The sequence below is a fragment of the Phalacrocorax aristotelis genome, chromosome 3 (assembly GCF_949628215.1).
Source record: "Phalacrocorax aristotelis chromosome 3, bGulAri2.1, whole genome shotgun sequence".
In the NCBI taxonomy this organism is placed as follows: Eukaryota; Metazoa; Chordata; class Aves; order Suliformes; family Phalacrocoracidae; genus Phalacrocorax; species Phalacrocorax aristotelis.
Genome location: NC_134278.1, coordinates 129,869,602 through 129,887,176, shown reverse-complemented (window position 1 = coordinate 129,887,176; position 17,575 = coordinate 129,869,602). Strand labels below are relative to the sequence as shown.

Below are 17,575 nucleotides of genomic sequence, written 5' to 3'. Positions count from 1 at the left end.
TTGGCAGGAAGTGGGAAAGGGTATCTAGACTTGAGCTAGGTATCATTCGTAAGAATGTTACAGGATTGGGATAGAACAAAGGTAAATGCAGCCGCCTCCGGTATCCCCTATAACTATGTAACCCATTTTCAAGGCTAATTCTTGTGATAAGACAAAACAACTCACTTCTGTACCCGCTGTACAGTCAGTCAGGGGACGTTCTCCAATCGTTCTGGGCTCTTCTGGCTTGTTTTTATGCTGTGGGATCCTGACAAAACAGGTAGTTTAGAATAGCTTTTCCCCAGAAACTTTCCCAGGCAGACTGATCATAACAAAGACTTGTGGCTTTTAATATTTTTTTTAATGGATTTTTTTAAAAGAACCCATTTGCAGATACTCAAAGAAGTTGCGGTAGATCAAAGAAACGAGCTACCCACAGTCATCCAGAAAATTAAGCATCTCAAGCACACTGTCCAAACAGGAAAGTTGCGCAATTCCACAGAAAAGCAACTACAGCTTTCTCATGCCACTTCCACACAGCTGCTAGTGATTGTATTCAGGCCAACCCTGATACAGCAAATACAGTCACGGCAAAATTATATGGAATAGAATCAATCCTATACGTAATTCTTAATAAAGTGAACTCAGATGTTACTTTTTCCCCTCCTTACCCACTGTTCTCTTTTTCATTCTCATCTTCAAAGATGGAAAATGCAGGCGTGACAGGGGCAACAACAGTAGCTTTCAGACTTCCATCAGGCTCTTAAAAATAGAAGATAACCAACATTATCTTCACCCAACGAAGATGACAGACGGCCTCATTTTCTCCCCTAACCAGGCAACTGATGCTCATGGCTACGTCTAGCTAGACCAGAAGCACCCTCAGAACTGCCACTCAATTAATCTCTCCCATAAGCTCTTGGAAATGGGGAAGATTTTTCCATCTCAAAACCAGGACTGGCAGGAGTACAGAAGCCTTCTTGGCTGCATCTGACCACTTGTGAAATCTCTCTGTGCTCACTCTTGTAAGTGACTGCTGCTGTCTGGTCTGCAATTTTAACTGTTACGCTAAGATGGCGATTCAAATGCTAACACCCAGCAGGCAAAACATTTTAGGAAAAGCTTTACTCGTGAAGTACCAGCTGCGCCCTTTTCAAAGTTAGGGTTTAAATACCAGAGAAATCTCTACAGGGAAGCTACACGTTTAATACACACATTAACAGGCGTGCTAACAGTAAAGTGATTCTGCTGTTCCCAGACTGTGCATAAAAATTTAGAACCCATCAGTAAACTGAATTCTTTATCAGGAAAGAATTGGCTTTGTCACTCTGCACCTAATCAAACGCCACCTGCCTCAAAATTCCAAGGACCAGTGGGAGGGGTAAACAGGAAATAAAGGAGTGAAATATCATGGAGTGAAACAATAAGTAGTACTTACCACTTTTTCTGCAAAAGACTTCAAATTGCTCCTTGCTTTCTTCAAGAGGAGATAATTCAGGCAAGATTGGTGTTTGAAACATATCCAAGAGAAATCCTAAACAAAGAAATAAAAACCACAAGAAAATCACCCCCAGTAAAAGAAATTTTCAGAGGTTCTTCCATTGTGTGGTGGTCAAATCAAATGCCGATTAATTATTATCAATTGTCAAGTGCCAATAACCACTTATTCCTTCATATTGCATTTAAACACTCCAGACAGCTGAACAAACACAGGAAGATCTGACTTGGCCAACGCATACTTGTTGGCGCCATGGCCTTCGCCCTGCTCCAAGATGAGATTTCAAGTTCTCCTAAAGGAGTAAATTCTCCTTTTTCTGCTTAGTTATTTGGAAGACTAATAAATATCACAAGCTCTTCTTTAATTATTATTTTTACAGCTATATATTCAGCTGCAGCTGTTTGCTACATGGTAGCAGTTAACAGGTTTTCTATCAAAACAGAAGAACATGGCAGAAGAGTACAAAAAGGATAAAACAGTATCAGGATATTATTGCTCCACATCTGACATCAGAAATACAATTGCAATTTCCCTGTTAGGATTTTGAAAGTGCAATGTTTAGAATCGACTATGTCCTTTAAATAATCAAAGAGCTTGTGCATGAGTCACCCTTGCTTCAGCTTTGGGGGAAGCTCAATGTCAGCCACAGGTAACTTATTAACTTCCTAACATTCTTCCACATTAGTCGTTGCAGGTCATCACCTCAGAAACAGGAGTCCCTGGCAGTACTGACACGAGCAGCTCAGAAAACATGCTGCCCAAAGAAGCCTGGCTGGTGACTTCTCCAGGAGTTTACAGGATGTGGCTCTGGGATGTTATTAATTAAAGCATCTACTTCTGGTCAAAAGCTTTGGGTCATCCAAGCGATCGCAAGAGAAAAGTACAAATTTGATTTTATTTTCCTCTTTGAATGGTGCACATGCCCATCACTAGATAGCCTCCTTGTAGATTTGGCTCCACTAGAATTACCGGGCAAGACCCCATGAACTCCAGTGCAACTAGCACATTATTCCAGCTGCTTACCCAACGCTTCTTTCGTGTGAACCGTAGGCGACGGTTGCACTTTGAACGGCGTTGCCTGCATTGCTCCTCCCAGTGAGGTGTTTGGGGTAGCTTGAGAAGCATTTCCAGAAGCAAAGGAAGAATTTCCGACTCTAGATGCTACAAACGAGAACAGTGAGATCATTCCTGAAGTAGCCTGGGATTGTTTACATTTCAGTAGTGAGGAAAACATTAGTAAGAGGAGTAAACAAGATGAGTAGCAGAACGACAACCCAGAATTTTGGGAGAGCAGATTTTGGCTTGTTCAGAGATCTGCTTGGCAGGTCCCCAAGGGAGACTGCCCTGAAGGGCAAGAGGGACCTTGGGCAGCTGGGTGGCCTCCGAGGACTCCATCCTCAATTCACAGGAACGATCTATTCTGACACAGAATGTCAAGCAGGCAGGAAGCCACCAAGGACAAACAGTGAACTCCAGACCGAGCTCAAACAAAAAGGAGTTGCACAGAAGGTGGAAACAGGGACTGGCCACATGGAAGGGATATAGAGACATTGCCCAAATGTGCAGGAGTGGAGGCAGGAAAGTCAGAGAGCTTAGCTAGGGTTGGAACTAGTAGCCACATGCTATTGAGCCCCAGCCAATAACAGTCATACCAATAGCATCAGTCTATCAAAACTTGGCTTATTACCTTCTTTCACATCCACAGAAGTAGCTAGTCCAGTGGATCTCTTGTTAGGGTGCCTTCAAAAGAGAGATGAAGAACATAAGATTGAAATAAGAGCTACCATTTAAACTCCAGCCTCAGTTCAGGACTCAGCAGTACTACCCTCTAAGCAGTTAAGGAGGCCTTTCCCGGTCTAAAACAAAGGAAACACCCCAGACAGGCAGCAGCTAGTGTTCCTATTTTTTCCCCCCATGAACGACTCTGAAGTCACACAAATGAAGCAAGTGAGAGATCCTTTAGAATATTATTAGATACTGCCCCCCAGAGAGCTTCTCATACAGTTGCCAATAAGTATAAAACCTCAAAGGCAGTGGAGTCCTTTAAAAAGGCTAAAATGCTGGCATTAAATACTCTTTTTGGACACAGTTTGCCTCCGAGTAACTCCCATAATATGAGTGAAAGATAACTGGTTCCATTTCCTCGTCGGCCAAGCCTATGCAGCCGTGCTTGCTTTGCCAACCTAGGTTTCTCCCTCTGCCCCCCAGTTCTGTTTCCTGTATTAGCCAAGTCCCACAAGCAAGAGTGCAGAAGACAAATACAAGCGCTTTTGTTCTTCTCTAGAGACCTTTGTGGCCAAGATGTAATGTATGGGACCTGCATGAGCTAAGCATGTCCCGTTGTTTATTTTAGGTATGCCAGGGACAGCAACACTGAATAATTACTTCAGTTACACACTGGATTTCCTCATAGTTATTGCAACGAAAATACAGGGTGAAAGGAATTAAGAACTGAAATGAGGACTGTAAGTTATATAGGTTTGATTTATGTCTATATATTGGTTTCCACAGGCTACTTCAGATTTTTTTTCAGAGGAATGAGAGGACTTTTAATTGATTCTCAGCTGAAGTGTAGATATGGAAGACTGCAGAATTTGCAGAGTAAGAATTAGCCTGTTTATACGTACTGTTCTCCAACACTCCAGTTAAGAGCTGAGTCAGGACGTGCCCGTTCCTGAGCCAAAACATTGAACGGAGGGTGCACAGAACTGTTCTGGAGCTCTCCAAGCTCAGGCTGAGTTTTGACGGCATCCTTCTTAAATGTTACTTCCCACAGGGAGGTTGATGTCATCTGGTGACCAGCGGGTTTCACTGACTGCAGTTTAAGAGCAGCGGATGATAAAGTACTTGATTGAGGCTGGTCTGGCACCAGGGTGTTTTGCAGATCTGAATTTTGACAAGATGCTGTCCAGTTTTGCTGTAAAGCTGCACTGGGTGTCACATGTGGATGCACCTTTAGAGACAAAAAAAAGCTTTTTACACTCAGCCCCCCCAAGTACAGCCATTGCCATTTCCCCTTTTATTTCTGCAAAACTAGAACAGTTTTTCATGCATAAGAGAACTTTTACATGTGACTAAAACTAAATCGCGGAGAAGCAAAAACAAATCTTTGGGATTAAAAATTAAAGTGTATTTCATCAAGTATTTGAAGTTATGCCAGATATCTATACTAGCCAGGTATTGCAGCCTGAACTTCCAGATTCAGTTAACAACCTACTCTGCTTACTGTCTAAAGTATGGTTAAATTTTGTGAGATAGAATCTTAGAATCATACAATCATTTTGGTTGGAAAAGACCTTTAAGATCAAGTCCAACCGTTAACCCAGCACTGCCAAGCCCACCACTAAACCATGTCCCTAAGCACCACCTCTACACGTCTTTTAAACACCCCCAGGGATGGCAACTCCCCCACCTCTCTGGGCAGCCTGTGCCAGCGCCTGACCGCTCTTTCAATAAGGAAATTTTCCCTCATATCCAACCTAACCCTCCCCTGACGCAGCTTGGGGCCGGTTCCTCTTGTCCTGTCACTGGTGACTTGGGAGAAGAGACCAACCCCACCCCCCCCCACTCCAGCCCCTCTTGGGCAGCTGCAGAGAGCGAGAAAGGCTCCCCTCAGCCCCCCCTTCTCCAGGCTAAACCCCCCCAGCCCCCTCAGCCGCCCCCCAGCACACTTGTGCTCCAGACCCTGCCCCAGCCCCGCTGCCCTTCTCTGGACACGCTCCAGCCCCTCAAGGCCCTCCTTGTCCCGAGGGGCCCAAACCTGAGCCCAGCATTCGAGGTGGGGCCTCCCCAGGGCCGAGCACAGGGCCCCATCCCTGCCCGGCTCCTGCTGGCCACACCAGGGCTGACACAAGCCCGGGGGCTGGTGGCCTCCTTGGCCACCTGGGCACTGCTGGCTCATGCCCAGCCGGCTGTCAGCCAGCACCCCCAGGGCCTTCTCCGCCGGGCACTTCCCAGCCCCTCTGCCCCAGGCCTGGGGCGTTGCCTGGGGTTGGTGCGACCCAAGGGCAGGACCCGGCACTTGGCCTTGTTAAACCTCACACAACTGGCCTTGGCCCATCGATGCAGCCTGTCCAGGTGCCTCTGCAGAGCCTTCCTGCCCTTGAGCAGATCAACACTCCTGCCCAACTTGGTGTCACCTGCAAACTCACTTAGGGTGCACTCAATCCCCTCGTCCAGATCATTGATAAAGGTATTAAACAGAACTGGCCCCAACACCGAGCCCTGGGGAACAGCAGTTGTGACCGGCCGCCAGCTGGGTGAGTTCATGAAGACTGCTCCTACTGATCATAGCACATACTTACCACTGTCTTATTTGGTTCAGCTGATGTTGCAGATTCTGGTTCCAGTCTAGTTTCCTCCAAGCTTTTGGTGAGCTGGGTGAGCTGTTCCAGCTTCTGCTGCAGGGCTTGCAGTTCAAGGACAGCAGACTCTTTTTTCCTTATGGAGTCTTTCTCTTCTTCTTCTAAGGATTAAACAATGATGTCAAGTGAAACAGTTAATCAGTATCCAAATGAGTTTCTCAACACAGACATTACAAGCTGCTTGAATTTAAAATTTAGATATATACAGTCTGTGCAACTGCAGGACGATCTTCAGATGTCGAGGCATAAGTTTGGGAGAAGGAGGTATTTCTTACAGGACTTGGTGTCTAACCCCTCAGTCCTGATCCCTCACGGGAGGGCTACACAGCACTATCTCAGCACTGGCCTGGCAACCAGCAGCAGCCCTAATGCTTTTTAGCAGAGTTCACAGGGTAGCCTACCTCTCACCTGGTGTGTACTTGTGGTGCCAGATGCAACCACTTGTTTTAAAAACGCATTAGCATCTCCCCTCCCACTGAATCTCTCCTTTTTCCACTGACTGCAATTGATCCATTTCTTCCTTTACCAAATGAGATAACTACTTCTTTCATCCAGCAACTTTCCTCCCCCCATAAATGTCACACATACACAACTAACCCACTTCTGAGCAGCTGCTCTTTATTTGCACTCAGTTTTTGTTTTGCTTCTCTGAGACTTGTCTATTTGAAAGTCCCCCTACTTCTCTAAAACGTCATCATTCAGAGGTAACACCTTTGTTTGCTAATTATGAACTTCGCCTGGAACCCATCCCAGCTACAATCATGCCACCACTGTCTACACGAGGGGCGTCCCACGGCTACATTTGCCAAGAAGGCAAAGTGAAGACAGCGTCACTCTTTGCAGCAGCATGCCTTTGATTGACATGGGCCACGGACAAAGCATGGCATCATGTATATGACAGTTTAAAGCATACCCTGAGTTCTCCCCGATTACAGCCTACCGACAGGAACCAAGATACTCTCAATCTTGAATTACAGGCTGCAGAGAGCCACAGCTAGAGCTCACATCAGAGAACTAGTACTGCAAAGAGCTGCTCACACCTTCCTCCCGTTTCCTCAGAAGAAATGCCACCCTCTATATGAAAATCTAGGCTTGAAAAGGACAAACTCAAGGGATGAGCTTAAACAGTAACTATCGATGCCAGTCATTTGGCATGTTACCCGTTGCTTCCAGGCTCACCCCACCCTGTTTCCATATGGGGAGGCTAACTTGGGCTTTGAGAAAGTTTTCAGGCTTCAGTAGAGAGGTTGAAAAGAAATGAATGCAGCCAAGTACTAGTTTTCCAAGAATATGAGAATGTTTCTGAAATAGCTCGATGGAAAGAAAAGAATACCCCATTCTTGCTGTCTTCTGAGGCGCTCATATTTCTTGAAGTATCTCTTGGCTCTTAGCTCCTCAAATGACAGTTCAGAGCCTTCACACATGAGCAGGTTTTTATCATACATTGCGATCTGCTCACATTCAACAACAGTAGACGACGACTTAGGAAGAACTTCAGATTTGGAGAGGTAGGTAACATACTTTCTGTGAGAAAAAAATAAGAAAAGGCTCTATTCAAGTTTATTGGACTTATTCTGGGAGCACGTTAGTTTTCCCACAGTGTGACTTTAAAAAAAGACCCCACACACTTACACTTCTTCTCTTCCACCAGAAGAGCATGACTGAGCACCAGCAGGATCAGGACCCTAAAGCAGAGCAGGGGAAATAAAAAAATTAAAAGAATTCCAATATTATAGTTAACCATCCATTTTGACAAGACCAGCAACCATGAAGCCCCTAATATTTAATTCTGACTGAAGAGGTGACAATTCAGACCGTGAGCATGGCAAGAACAGATCGGAAAGAGCTCCACAAGTCATCAGAGCCTGGGGAAGTTCATCCTGAAGAATCAGCACACAACAGTTTGCCATAGTCTCTGAGAGCTTTGGAAGATGAACAAGATCCCAGAGAACAAAGACAGACATGCGTAGCTCTGGAAACTGCAGTCCAGAAGGATGCTGGAACTGGCTGAACAGGTAGTTCATATTCCAAAAAGCGAGAATGTAAGTTATGGATCACTTGGGTTTGTTAAGAACAGACTGGGTGGCCTCTTGCTGTTTCTTTGACAAACTATCCAACCTCAGGGGGAAGGAACAGGCAGCCAGCATAGTAAGGTTTAAGCTCTATTCCATCATCCAAGACGCCTTTCAGTGTTTGCAGGGAATACTAGAGAGAGACGAGTGCTTTAGAAAACACAACCAAGCTGAGAAAGGCTACATCAGTTTCCTACCCACAGTCTTTCACAGCCTTTAATTTCACTCCCCATTCACCTTTCATCTGACTGCGCCAGAAAGGCTGTGAGGAATCGTAACTAGCTTTGCCAAACCTCAGAAGAGCGAGACTGCTGCATTCTGGTACTTAAAAACCAAACTTCTTGTAACTCAGCTTTTTTTTGTTGTTGTTTTATTGTGGGGGAGGGGGTGACAGAAGATAACTACAGGGTGGTGGGATTTGGACTGTAAAGGTAACTCAAGACCTCCACAAACTATGAGCAGAACCTCAGCTGGAACTTGTTAGAGACTGACATGGCAAGCTACAGAGGGGCTCGTGAACTGCGATAGAGTCATCTATCTCCTAGTTATTTCCCAGCTCAGACTGACTTCTGCAGGAAGGCACCATCCCACTGAGGACCAGCCAGAAACTTCTCTTCTTCCTCTGGCATTCTCTTTTATTCATTCTTAAAGAGCGTATTTAAGAACTAACTCAAATTTCACACCATTCAGTGTAGGCAATCTCCAAGAAGCATGACCAGCACAGAATCTATCGATAATATTCCTCCAAAGAATGTTAACCAGCTGGATGGATCGCTTTTTGGCAGTGATTCTGGAAACGTATCAGGTGACTAAAAACTGTGTCCCATTGCTTCCCAACTGAGATATTTCTATGAAGATGTGATGCTTACAGCATAAAAACATAAGTGATGTTTGAGACAAACTATACTAACTATATCTGGTATATCTTATTCAGTCAAGCTCATCGATCTACGCTTTGTGGGGAAAAACATGGAGTCCTCACAATGTCTATGTTGCTTATTAATAGTCACATACCTGATTTTTGCGAGTGTATGCTGAGTCATTAAGATTTGAAACACCTTTTCGAGGAACCATTTGATTCACAGCATGAGAAGTTTGAAGTGGTTTTATAACAGCAGCACCTGGGGCAGATAATATAGGTTTGCATTAATAAGTAGAAATAATTTTTTCATTTATGAATTTTTAATAAATTTAAGCATTGTAAATTAATACCTTTTTCTGAATACACTCCCCTTAAGAATTTTAAATACAGCCAGGAAAAAATAAAAATCAGTTTCTACAGGAAACTGGTTTTCTTTAGTGACAAAACTCACAGATCAAGGTAAAAGATGCATTTAATTGAGCTACAGGTTACAGGCAGATACCTTTGGCCTCACCTTGCAAAGGAGGATTCCGAGGATCATAATTCTGCAGCCAGCTAAATTACAAGAAATATCAGTTATTATCGTTAAGTCATCTGTCCCTCATTCCTCCCCACCTGCCAGGAACATCTGCTTTCCTTGTACAGTTATCGACACCAGGAAACGTGACACTACGGAGTCCAGCTTAGTTACAGGACAGTTATTACTGTATATGGACATATCCTGTTGGCTTCACATTCACAAACATAAAAAAAGCCTGCAATAGGCAGCAGTACATGGAAATTGGGTTCTTTTTTTATCATCACCAGAGGAAAAACATCATGATAAGCACCATCTCTAGTGCTTTTAACAGCTAAACACTAAACTCCAACAGGCACCTGCTCTCAGCTAAGTACTGCATGATAAACACAAGAAACTAGATATATGCAGTATTGCCAACACATCCCTAAGGTGGAATAAAAAATCCAGCTCAGATCAGGAACTGACATCCGATTCCACTGCAGTTTCAGCTATGGCCACAAACCAAAATCAAGGAGGGCCCAAATCAAGCAGCAGCAGCAGAAGTATGCATTCAACTAGCAGTGTCAACAGAAGCAGAGGCAGCTACAGGGTGAGCTACAGCCAATTAATACACTCTGGAAAGCATACAGGTGTCCCTAACTTGAAAAGCCGAGTGTCATTAACATGGTCAGCTTGCTCAAGCTCCCAAGTAGTGAAGCTCATGTGTAGTGTTTCCAGGGTAGGCTGCCTGAAGCAGGCCAGGCTGTGCATCTTTAGTCTCTGTTAAGTGGATTCAAACTCTGAACAGGAAACGAATCAATTCAGTGAAGGTATTTTCTTTCTGGGCCCTACTTAAGACACTCTAGCACAGTTTTTCTCAATACACCCTCCAAAACATCCAACAAATATTAAGGAGCAAAGAAGTATTTTTAAGCTTACATCCGCCTTTCACAAAAATAACCGCTGATTTACTTCTGCTACAGCACAGGGCATGTGCACACAAGAAAAAAAATTAACCATGCACTATTCGAGTAACTCAACAAGTAAAAGATGCATCAGAATTACCAGTACAGCTGTTGCAAGTTCTCTCGTGGCTGTGCCTGGTTGTGAAGTCCTTTTTGAAGGACAGCTCCCGCACACTGCACATTGCCTTCCTTTACAAGCTGCTGAGCCCAAGCAACATAGAAGTTGGATGACTTTACTCCAATTCCCTGCCCATACATGTAGTCAAAATACTGGCAAGGAGAAGTTATGAACTCTGCCTGCGTAAGATAAAGTTGCATAAGCCATAAGCACTTTCAAAAACATTTAAGGGAAAAAAAAAACAAACTCCAATAACAATTTCTTAGTTACCATTCTAAGAAAGCATTGTTTTCTAGAGATAAAACCAGCTAGTTAATAAGATACCTCTCACAAGCTAAACAGCTTAATAACACAGCTTTAAAAAAAAAAAATGCTATCCTTCAGCAAGACTGAGAAGTTCTCAGAGCTGCTACAGAGCACAGTACATATGAATTCCACACCACACCCCCGAGGGCTCCTTTTCCTCCCACAGCTCTTTGCAATCACGGAACTACAGAATAATAGGACGGCTTTGGATTTTTAGGCTAGCTTAATTCCCCAAAAAGCATATACCTACCAGCTTAATGCAGCAGTTAACAAATCTTGGATCATCGTGGTACCTCTTGTCACTTACGAATATCTTCACAAGCTGCTCCAGGAGATTGGGCAAGCGGTTTTGTTTTTCTTGAAGGGGAAGACATCCTTCTATCCACTGCACGTACCTGAAACGCACTCAAGCAAGTTAAAAGCCTGCCGTACCTCAGCAGCGATACTGACATCTGAACCACGAGTGTACTGACCTGTCCCACGGGTCCAGCGGGTCAGTGCCTTGGTAATTCTGTATCTGGGCCTCGTAGCTCCTGCAAGGCAAAGGGAAGGTATGGGCCGGGGGGGGAAGAAGGAGGGAAATCCTTTGGGCGGAGTCCCAGGCCGGGAAAGGCCCAGAGCTGGAGCTCAGCACCGCCCGCCCCCTCCGAGGCGTTAGCATCCCCTCAGGCCCAGCAGGCAAGCCTCCCCTCAGGACCGGTAGGGGCGAAGACCAAGGCCGAGGCCTACACCGCTCCCTCTCCCCTCAGCACCCCCCGCCCCGGCGCCCCCGCTCACCGCGCGGTCCCGTCCATCTCCCGCCCGCCCTCACCAACCGCTACCGACGATTCAAACCCGCCGCGCAGGCGTGCCGGCAGCACGCCTCGCCCTCCCATTGGCCGGTCCGTTCCGCCCTCCCATTGGCCGGTCCGTCTCGCCAACACCCCAATCACCAAGAAAGGCCCGCCTCCCCGTCGGCCCATTGGGTGGGGCGGGCGGCGCGGCCCCGCCCCCTGCCCCGGGCTGCCCCGGGCGGAGCTCGTGCCGACCCGCAGAGCCCGGCTCAGGGTTGCAAACTGCTGGTTTTGGTGTGCTCAAGGGCTGTTTAATTCACCTTACATCGGTCCATACACGCATATAAAAGTGCTGCAATACAAGATTCCAGTTACAAGTAGTAGGTATTTCATAACATACTGATTACGGCACCGTTACTTGGCCGGGAGAGGCAGATACACCCACCCTCCCTCTGCTTTCCCATGAGAGTATAGTTCCAGTTCCAACATTCATACGAGACTTTACAAGCTCCTTTGCATGACGAAGCTGTTTCCGGTGTCAGCTGCACGTTCTGCTGCGTAACCCAGGCACGTGAGCTCGATGGCTGAAGGCAGCCAGCCAGGGAACACGCTGGAGACTCGCTCCTCCTCGTCGACTGCCGTGGATCGCCCCTGTTACGCAGCGCTCTCCGAAGTCAGATTACCAGGTGCAGGAGCAGTAGGGGACAAGTTTAAGATCTCTTCAAATGAAAGGCCTTCATCCTCAAGGGGTATCTCTGCCTCAAACATACGCTGGAGCAGAGCATCAACTGTCCTGTACCCTGCAGGTGGCCAAAAAGAGTCACCGTGAGCATGTGTTCCCAGTCCTCAGCAGAAGTCGGAGAGCAGCTACCTTAAGGCAGCTCCTACTCAAAGGCAGTTCCCCATGCTTTACCCTGAACAGGCAAGAAAAATGCCCCAAATGACCTTCCTGGGTATTTTACCCCCACACTTTCAAGCACTGTGAGCACTTGTAAAGGATAAGACCATTATTTTAATATTTTAAGCACTTTTCTTGTGCGTCCTTCAAAGGATTTACCACCCCAAGCAGCTGCCATGCCAAGAAGCACAAGACTGGGTAGCTGTTGAGGTATGGCAAGAAATCTGGAAGAAAAAAGTAAGCATTAAGCTAGAAGGAGCATACAGTCACCCTGTGATCCAAGCCAGGAGGAACACAGAAGGAGAAAAGGCAGAAAAAAAACAGACTTCTTGCAGCAGCAGGACCTCAGCTGCCAAGACTGTCTTCATAGGCTGGCTACCGAAGACAAGGGCACACAGGAGGGCCTAGGTAGGAAGGAGGGAAAGGATTGCTACAAAAGTAGGAAAAACAGCAAACATTAGAGCATCCACAGTTCTCTAAAGATCTCCAGTTGAGTTTTAGCTGCTTTTATAGCCTAAAGAAAGCAGAAGTGCACAGGAGCTTCCCCAGAGACAGGCCTATGATCAGGGACAGTTCCCAGCCTTGGCCTCTTAAGCCAAAGACCAGGCATGCTGTTGGGCTGCACTTACGTTTGGAGGCAATTTTAAACACCAGCCCTTTAGACTGCTGCTTCATTCCACCTTCCCCCTCAAGGTCGTGCTCAGAACTCTCCATGTTATCAAGGAGCTGTTCATCCTGGAGCTCATCCCTACACAAGAAGGACCAGAAGTTACCCTGGGGGGGCACGTCTTACCCAGGGGCCCACATGCACCCAGCAGCCGTGGATTCTCTTAGGCAGGGCAAGTGCCAGTCGTGCTGTTGGTCTCCAGCTCCTCCCCTGTCCTCTGGGAAACAGCCTGGGGCCGGCAGAGCTCAGCGAGGCAGACCCAAGGCCAACATGAGTAGCCTGCTAACATTAGACCAAGCCTATATGGTCACGACAGATTAGCAAGAACAGTGTGACAAGGAAGAGGAGTCTCAGCTCACACCTGGGGGCAGAGGCAGGCATTTTCCTGCAGTCCCACAGCCCTCATCGGATGTGCCAAGCCGGCCACACCCAGCACGACCCTTTTGCGGGGCTTACTCTTGAACTCCCATTCCCAGCTCCTGGATTTTCTGTTCAATGGCTGTTTCTACTTCACTCTTCTCTAGGGAGTACTCGACAAAGAAAGCTTCCAAAATGAATGACACAAAGATACTGAAAGAAACGATGAGCAGAATTACATCACGGCATTTCCTTACTGACACCCCCCCTGCTTTTGGGCACCAGCTCAGTATTCCCAGGCCCATTCCCCAGCATGCCATCCCCTCCTCTGCTGGGGATGGGGAGCTCAAAGTCAGTCAGAGCAGCACTCACTGGAGAAAACACATGCAACAGATTCCTCTGACACATGTCCCGCCTGTCTAAGAGTCACACTGTGTGTGATCGCCAGTACCACCCTGGCAGGGCGCAGAGCCCCTCTTCCAATCCAAAACAATGGAGGAGAGCAACCCAAAACTTACTTGACAATAATTATCACCATCACAATGTGGAAGGCAATGAAATACAGCTTGGCAGGCTGAACCGTCACGTTGGCAAATCCGTTGGCAAAGAGTATAACGGGAGTTAAGGGCAAGAGCGCTGGAGGAGACCATCGTGCTGTAGGGTAGTGCTAAGGGAGGAGCCCGATAACACTGCCAGCAAGGACCTTCTGAACAAAGACCGTTCCTCTGTTGGCTGGCACTACGTGCACGGATGCACACAACACAGTGGACGAGCATGGATCACCAAGCTCCAGTTTGGACCTTCCACCACAAAGGATATCATGCCACTGATTGACTACGGTCAGCTCCATCAGGACGATGAAGGACGATGCAAAGTTGTTGAAGTTGTTCTTGCAGTATTTTGCACGGGCAAACAGAGAATCCTTGAGGGCTGGGTTTCCACATTCCAGGGCGTGAGGAGCATTCGAGTTTGCAGGGAAGAACTGGATTTTCCCATGGAATAACTCCATGCCAATGATAGCAAATACACAGTACACAACCTGGGAAGAGAAACCTCATTGCCTGCTTCTCCAGCGAGCAGCAAGCTCCATGGCAAGCTGAGAGTTCCAGCAGCTTTTCCAGTCTTTACAGACACAGCCAGCTGCCAAGGAGCAGCATAGAGTCTAAGTGACCCAACCCACTCAAGGGCAATTACCAGTCAGGAATAATATGCCAAGAACTACAGCTCAAATGCATGGAAATGAAGTATTCTTAAATCATAAGAGGAGAACTTATTTTTAGGTAATTATTTGAGAAACAGATTTCTCGTTCAGCTTCTTGCTTAGGTCACAGTTGCAAAGAATGTCCTGACCTGGCAACTAGCAGGATCCCCAACCTCTCTGCACACATTTACATGTGCGATGACCAAGAATCAAATGGACACTTACAGTTTCAAAGGCCATCCATCCAGAGATTTGCATTTATCCTCTTGAAAACAGCATAAGCATGGGACTTTAGACACAGCCCTGTAAAACTGGAGTGCTTTGAGCTAAAATACCAGGATTTCTTACCAGAGTCAGCCCACCAAATGTCAGCATTGTTGGTACGATGTTTATCAGTGTGTTCATGATGACCCGGAACCTACAGCAAATGATTTATGACAGCATCTGCTGTGGGGAGGCTCTTTTAAAGCCCATGCTTATTTATTGTCACATCCCATCCAGCACACGCTCCCCACACGCCCTTATTTATACTTAAGTCTCCAGAGACGCTGCAGCAACAGGGATCATCCCAGGCACAGTTGGACAAGGCCTTGGGATGCTTTAGAGTGGCCACAGTCAGTCCAAAGCAGCCATGCAGAGCAATTCAAGACACTGTCTCAGGCAGCCTCTGACATGGCTTGCCCCAAAACCCCATATCCCTATACCACTCTCTTCATTACCTTTGAATGCTGTCAACAATCCTTATTAGCCTGAGGACCCTTAAGATGAAGACGATGTCCAGGATCTGTTGGCTGTTGTACTTGGTGGCTAAGAAACCAAAAAAGAAAAGATTGTTTTTCAGAAGAAAAACAAGCAGGGAAGTGAAGTGTAAGAACATGCTTTACAATTATGTCCTTGTTAAACACTGTTTATAACAGGTAGTTATTAAAAAAAAAAAAAAGACTGAGTTAGTTCTTAGAAACCCTACAAGAAATTCATTGTCTTGTCAAAAAGCCTCCCAAGGCCAAGGTGATGGCAAAAAGACAACTCAAGACCACCGAGTTTCCCAGATGCATGCAGACTGCTTAAGCTGCACTTACTCGATTTCAGGGTGGTATTGAGTATCGTTGCAGTCAAGGCAGCAAAGATGATGAGGGTATCAAACCTAGCACGAGGGAAGGCAGTGCTGTTAGACTTGTGGCAACAGAGAATGGGCGCTTAAGCTGCCGTGTGACACATGAAAGTAGTAGCCCCTCTTCCTCACACGTGTGCCAGGCAGCCCTGCATCATCCCAAACTATCTGCAGAGTGGGAAGAGGAGAAAGCATTTTGCTAAACGCAGCTTTCCTCTGCCCAGCCACTACCTTTACACGCTGCAGAGTTACCTTTGAGTGAGCTAACAGAGCAGGGCAGAGCACAGTTCAGAGCCAGGTTAGGCCAGGAAAGCACAATGCCCTCTGGTGCACGCAATCATTTTGATTACTCCCTGGCACGTGAGTCAGGAAGCCCATCTCTCCAAGAGACTTCCAGTTTGAGGGGCTGAACACACAGATCTCATCGCATTTCACACCACATTTAACACCAACACTCATCCCACTCACCAGTTCCAGAACTGATTTTTGCCAAAGAACGCCCTTGGTTCGTAAGTGTACACTTTCAGGAGTATCTCAATTATATACAAAGCAAGGAAGACCCACTCTGCATATGAAATATAGGGGGATTCTTCATCCAGAGCAATGAAAACAGCATTTATTAGAATGATCACATCGTAAGTCCAGACAAATCCCCTGCAAGAAGAAAAAGGTAAATCAGTTTGCCACTCCCAAGAAGGTAAAAGTTACACAGTTATTTCAGTTCTTTGCCTCCTCTCAAACATTGACATTTAGGTAAACCACCTTTACCCATCACTTCTCCCCAAACCCAAGAGCTTAGGAAAGTTACTACAGAGTTTGGCTTTGCCCTTGAAGCCCAATGCAAAGCAGCGCACAAGCCTTCAAGGCACACCACTGCCAATGCTCGCGGTGTTAATCTTGTAGAGGCTGACTGCAGCTGTGTTTCTTACAAGCCAAGCAGCATTTCTCAAGAAGACTGCATGAGTAAAGCAGACGACTATACAAAACTGGGAGGGGCTGGTGCACCAGATGGGTGCGCTGCAGCCAGAGGGACCTGGATGGGCTGGGAAAGCAGGCAGGGAGGAATCCCACCACGTTCAAAGGGAAACGCAAAGTCCTGCTCCTAGGGAGGAATAACCTCAGGCACCAGTGCAAGCTGGGGATCAACCACCCGAAAAGCAGCTCTGCAGGGAGTGTGCGGTGTCTTGGCTGTCGAGTCGAACATAAGCCAGCAACGCACCCTGGTGGCAAAGATGCCAACAGCATCCTGGGCTACAGGAGGAAGAGTGTTGTAAGTCCAGGGAAGTGATTTACATCCCCTCACCTACTCAGTACCGGTGAGGCCACATTTGGAGTTCTGCATCCACAGCTGGGCTCCCCGGTACAAGAGAGACATGAATATACTAGGGCGAGTGCAGCAAAGGGTCACAAACCGAATAAAGGGTGGGAGAGTCTGACACATTAAGTGTTGAGAGAGCTGGGATTGTTCAGCCTGAAAGGGGGATGGGTGAGGGGAATCTCAATATGTACTTATAAATACCTGATGGGAAGGTGTAGAGAAGACAGAGCCAGACTCTTCTTAGTGGTATCCAGTGAAAGCACAAGAGGCAAGGGGCACAAGTTGAAATCACAGATTTTCCATTTAAACAAAAAAGCTTTTTTTTTTTAAACCGAGGGTGGGCAAACATTGGAACAGGTTGCGGAGAAGTTACCGAGCCTCCATCGTTGGAGATACTCAAAAACGCAACTAGACATAGCCCCAAGGGCCCTACTCTAGCTGACCTTGCTTAGAGCAGCAGGGTTACACTAGACCATTTCTAGGTGTTTCTTCCAATCCCAGTGATTTCACAATGCTGGGAAGACTCAGATGCCAAACAGAGCACTAGTAGCTCATAGTACCAATGTGGTAAGAGCTGATGAAGCAGC

At 46.6% G+C, this 17,575-nt stretch overlaps 1 protein-coding gene across 1 annotated transcript in view; it reads right to left on the bottom strand.

Annotated features, from left to right (window-relative positions):
* BUB1 (BUB1 mitotic checkpoint serine/threonine kinase) overlaps positions 1 to 17,575 on the bottom strand; it is a 34,222-nt gene that overhangs the window by 6,704 nt on the left and 9,943 nt on the right. Inside the window, exons 11-31 of the mRNA XM_075089653.1 lie at positions 16,139 to 16,324; positions 15,639 to 15,703; positions 15,279 to 15,366; positions 14,908 to 14,977; positions 14,178 to 14,397; positions 13,877 to 13,967; positions 13,458 to 13,571; positions 11,137 to 11,196; positions 10,914 to 11,058; positions 10,340 to 10,536; positions 9,290 to 9,330; positions 8,928 to 9,034; positions 7,474 to 7,526; positions 7,175 to 7,365; positions 5,782 to 5,942; positions 4,105 to 4,430; positions 3,165 to 3,217; positions 2,501 to 2,638; positions 1,418 to 1,513; positions 651 to 741; positions 166 to 247 (exon numbers count right to left, since the gene is read on the bottom strand). Coding sequence (XP_074945754.1) covers positions 166 to 247; positions 651 to 741; positions 1,418 to 1,513; positions 2,501 to 2,638; positions 3,165 to 3,217; positions 4,105 to 4,430; positions 5,782 to 5,942; positions 7,175 to 7,365; positions 7,474 to 7,526; positions 8,928 to 9,034; positions 9,290 to 9,330; positions 10,340 to 10,536; positions 10,914 to 11,058; positions 11,137 to 11,196; positions 13,458 to 13,571; positions 13,877 to 13,967; positions 14,178 to 14,397; positions 14,908 to 14,977; positions 15,279 to 15,366; positions 15,639 to 15,703; positions 16,139 to 16,324 — 2,575 coding nt within the window. The remainder of the gene's footprint in view (positions 1 to 165; positions 248 to 650; positions 742 to 1,417; positions 1,514 to 2,500; positions 2,639 to 3,164; positions 3,218 to 4,104; positions 4,431 to 5,781; positions 5,943 to 7,174; positions 7,366 to 7,473; positions 7,527 to 8,927; positions 9,035 to 9,289; positions 9,331 to 10,339; positions 10,537 to 10,913; positions 11,059 to 11,136; positions 11,197 to 13,457; positions 13,572 to 13,876; positions 13,968 to 14,177; positions 14,398 to 14,907; positions 14,978 to 15,278; positions 15,367 to 15,638; positions 15,704 to 16,138; positions 16,325 to 17,575) is intronic.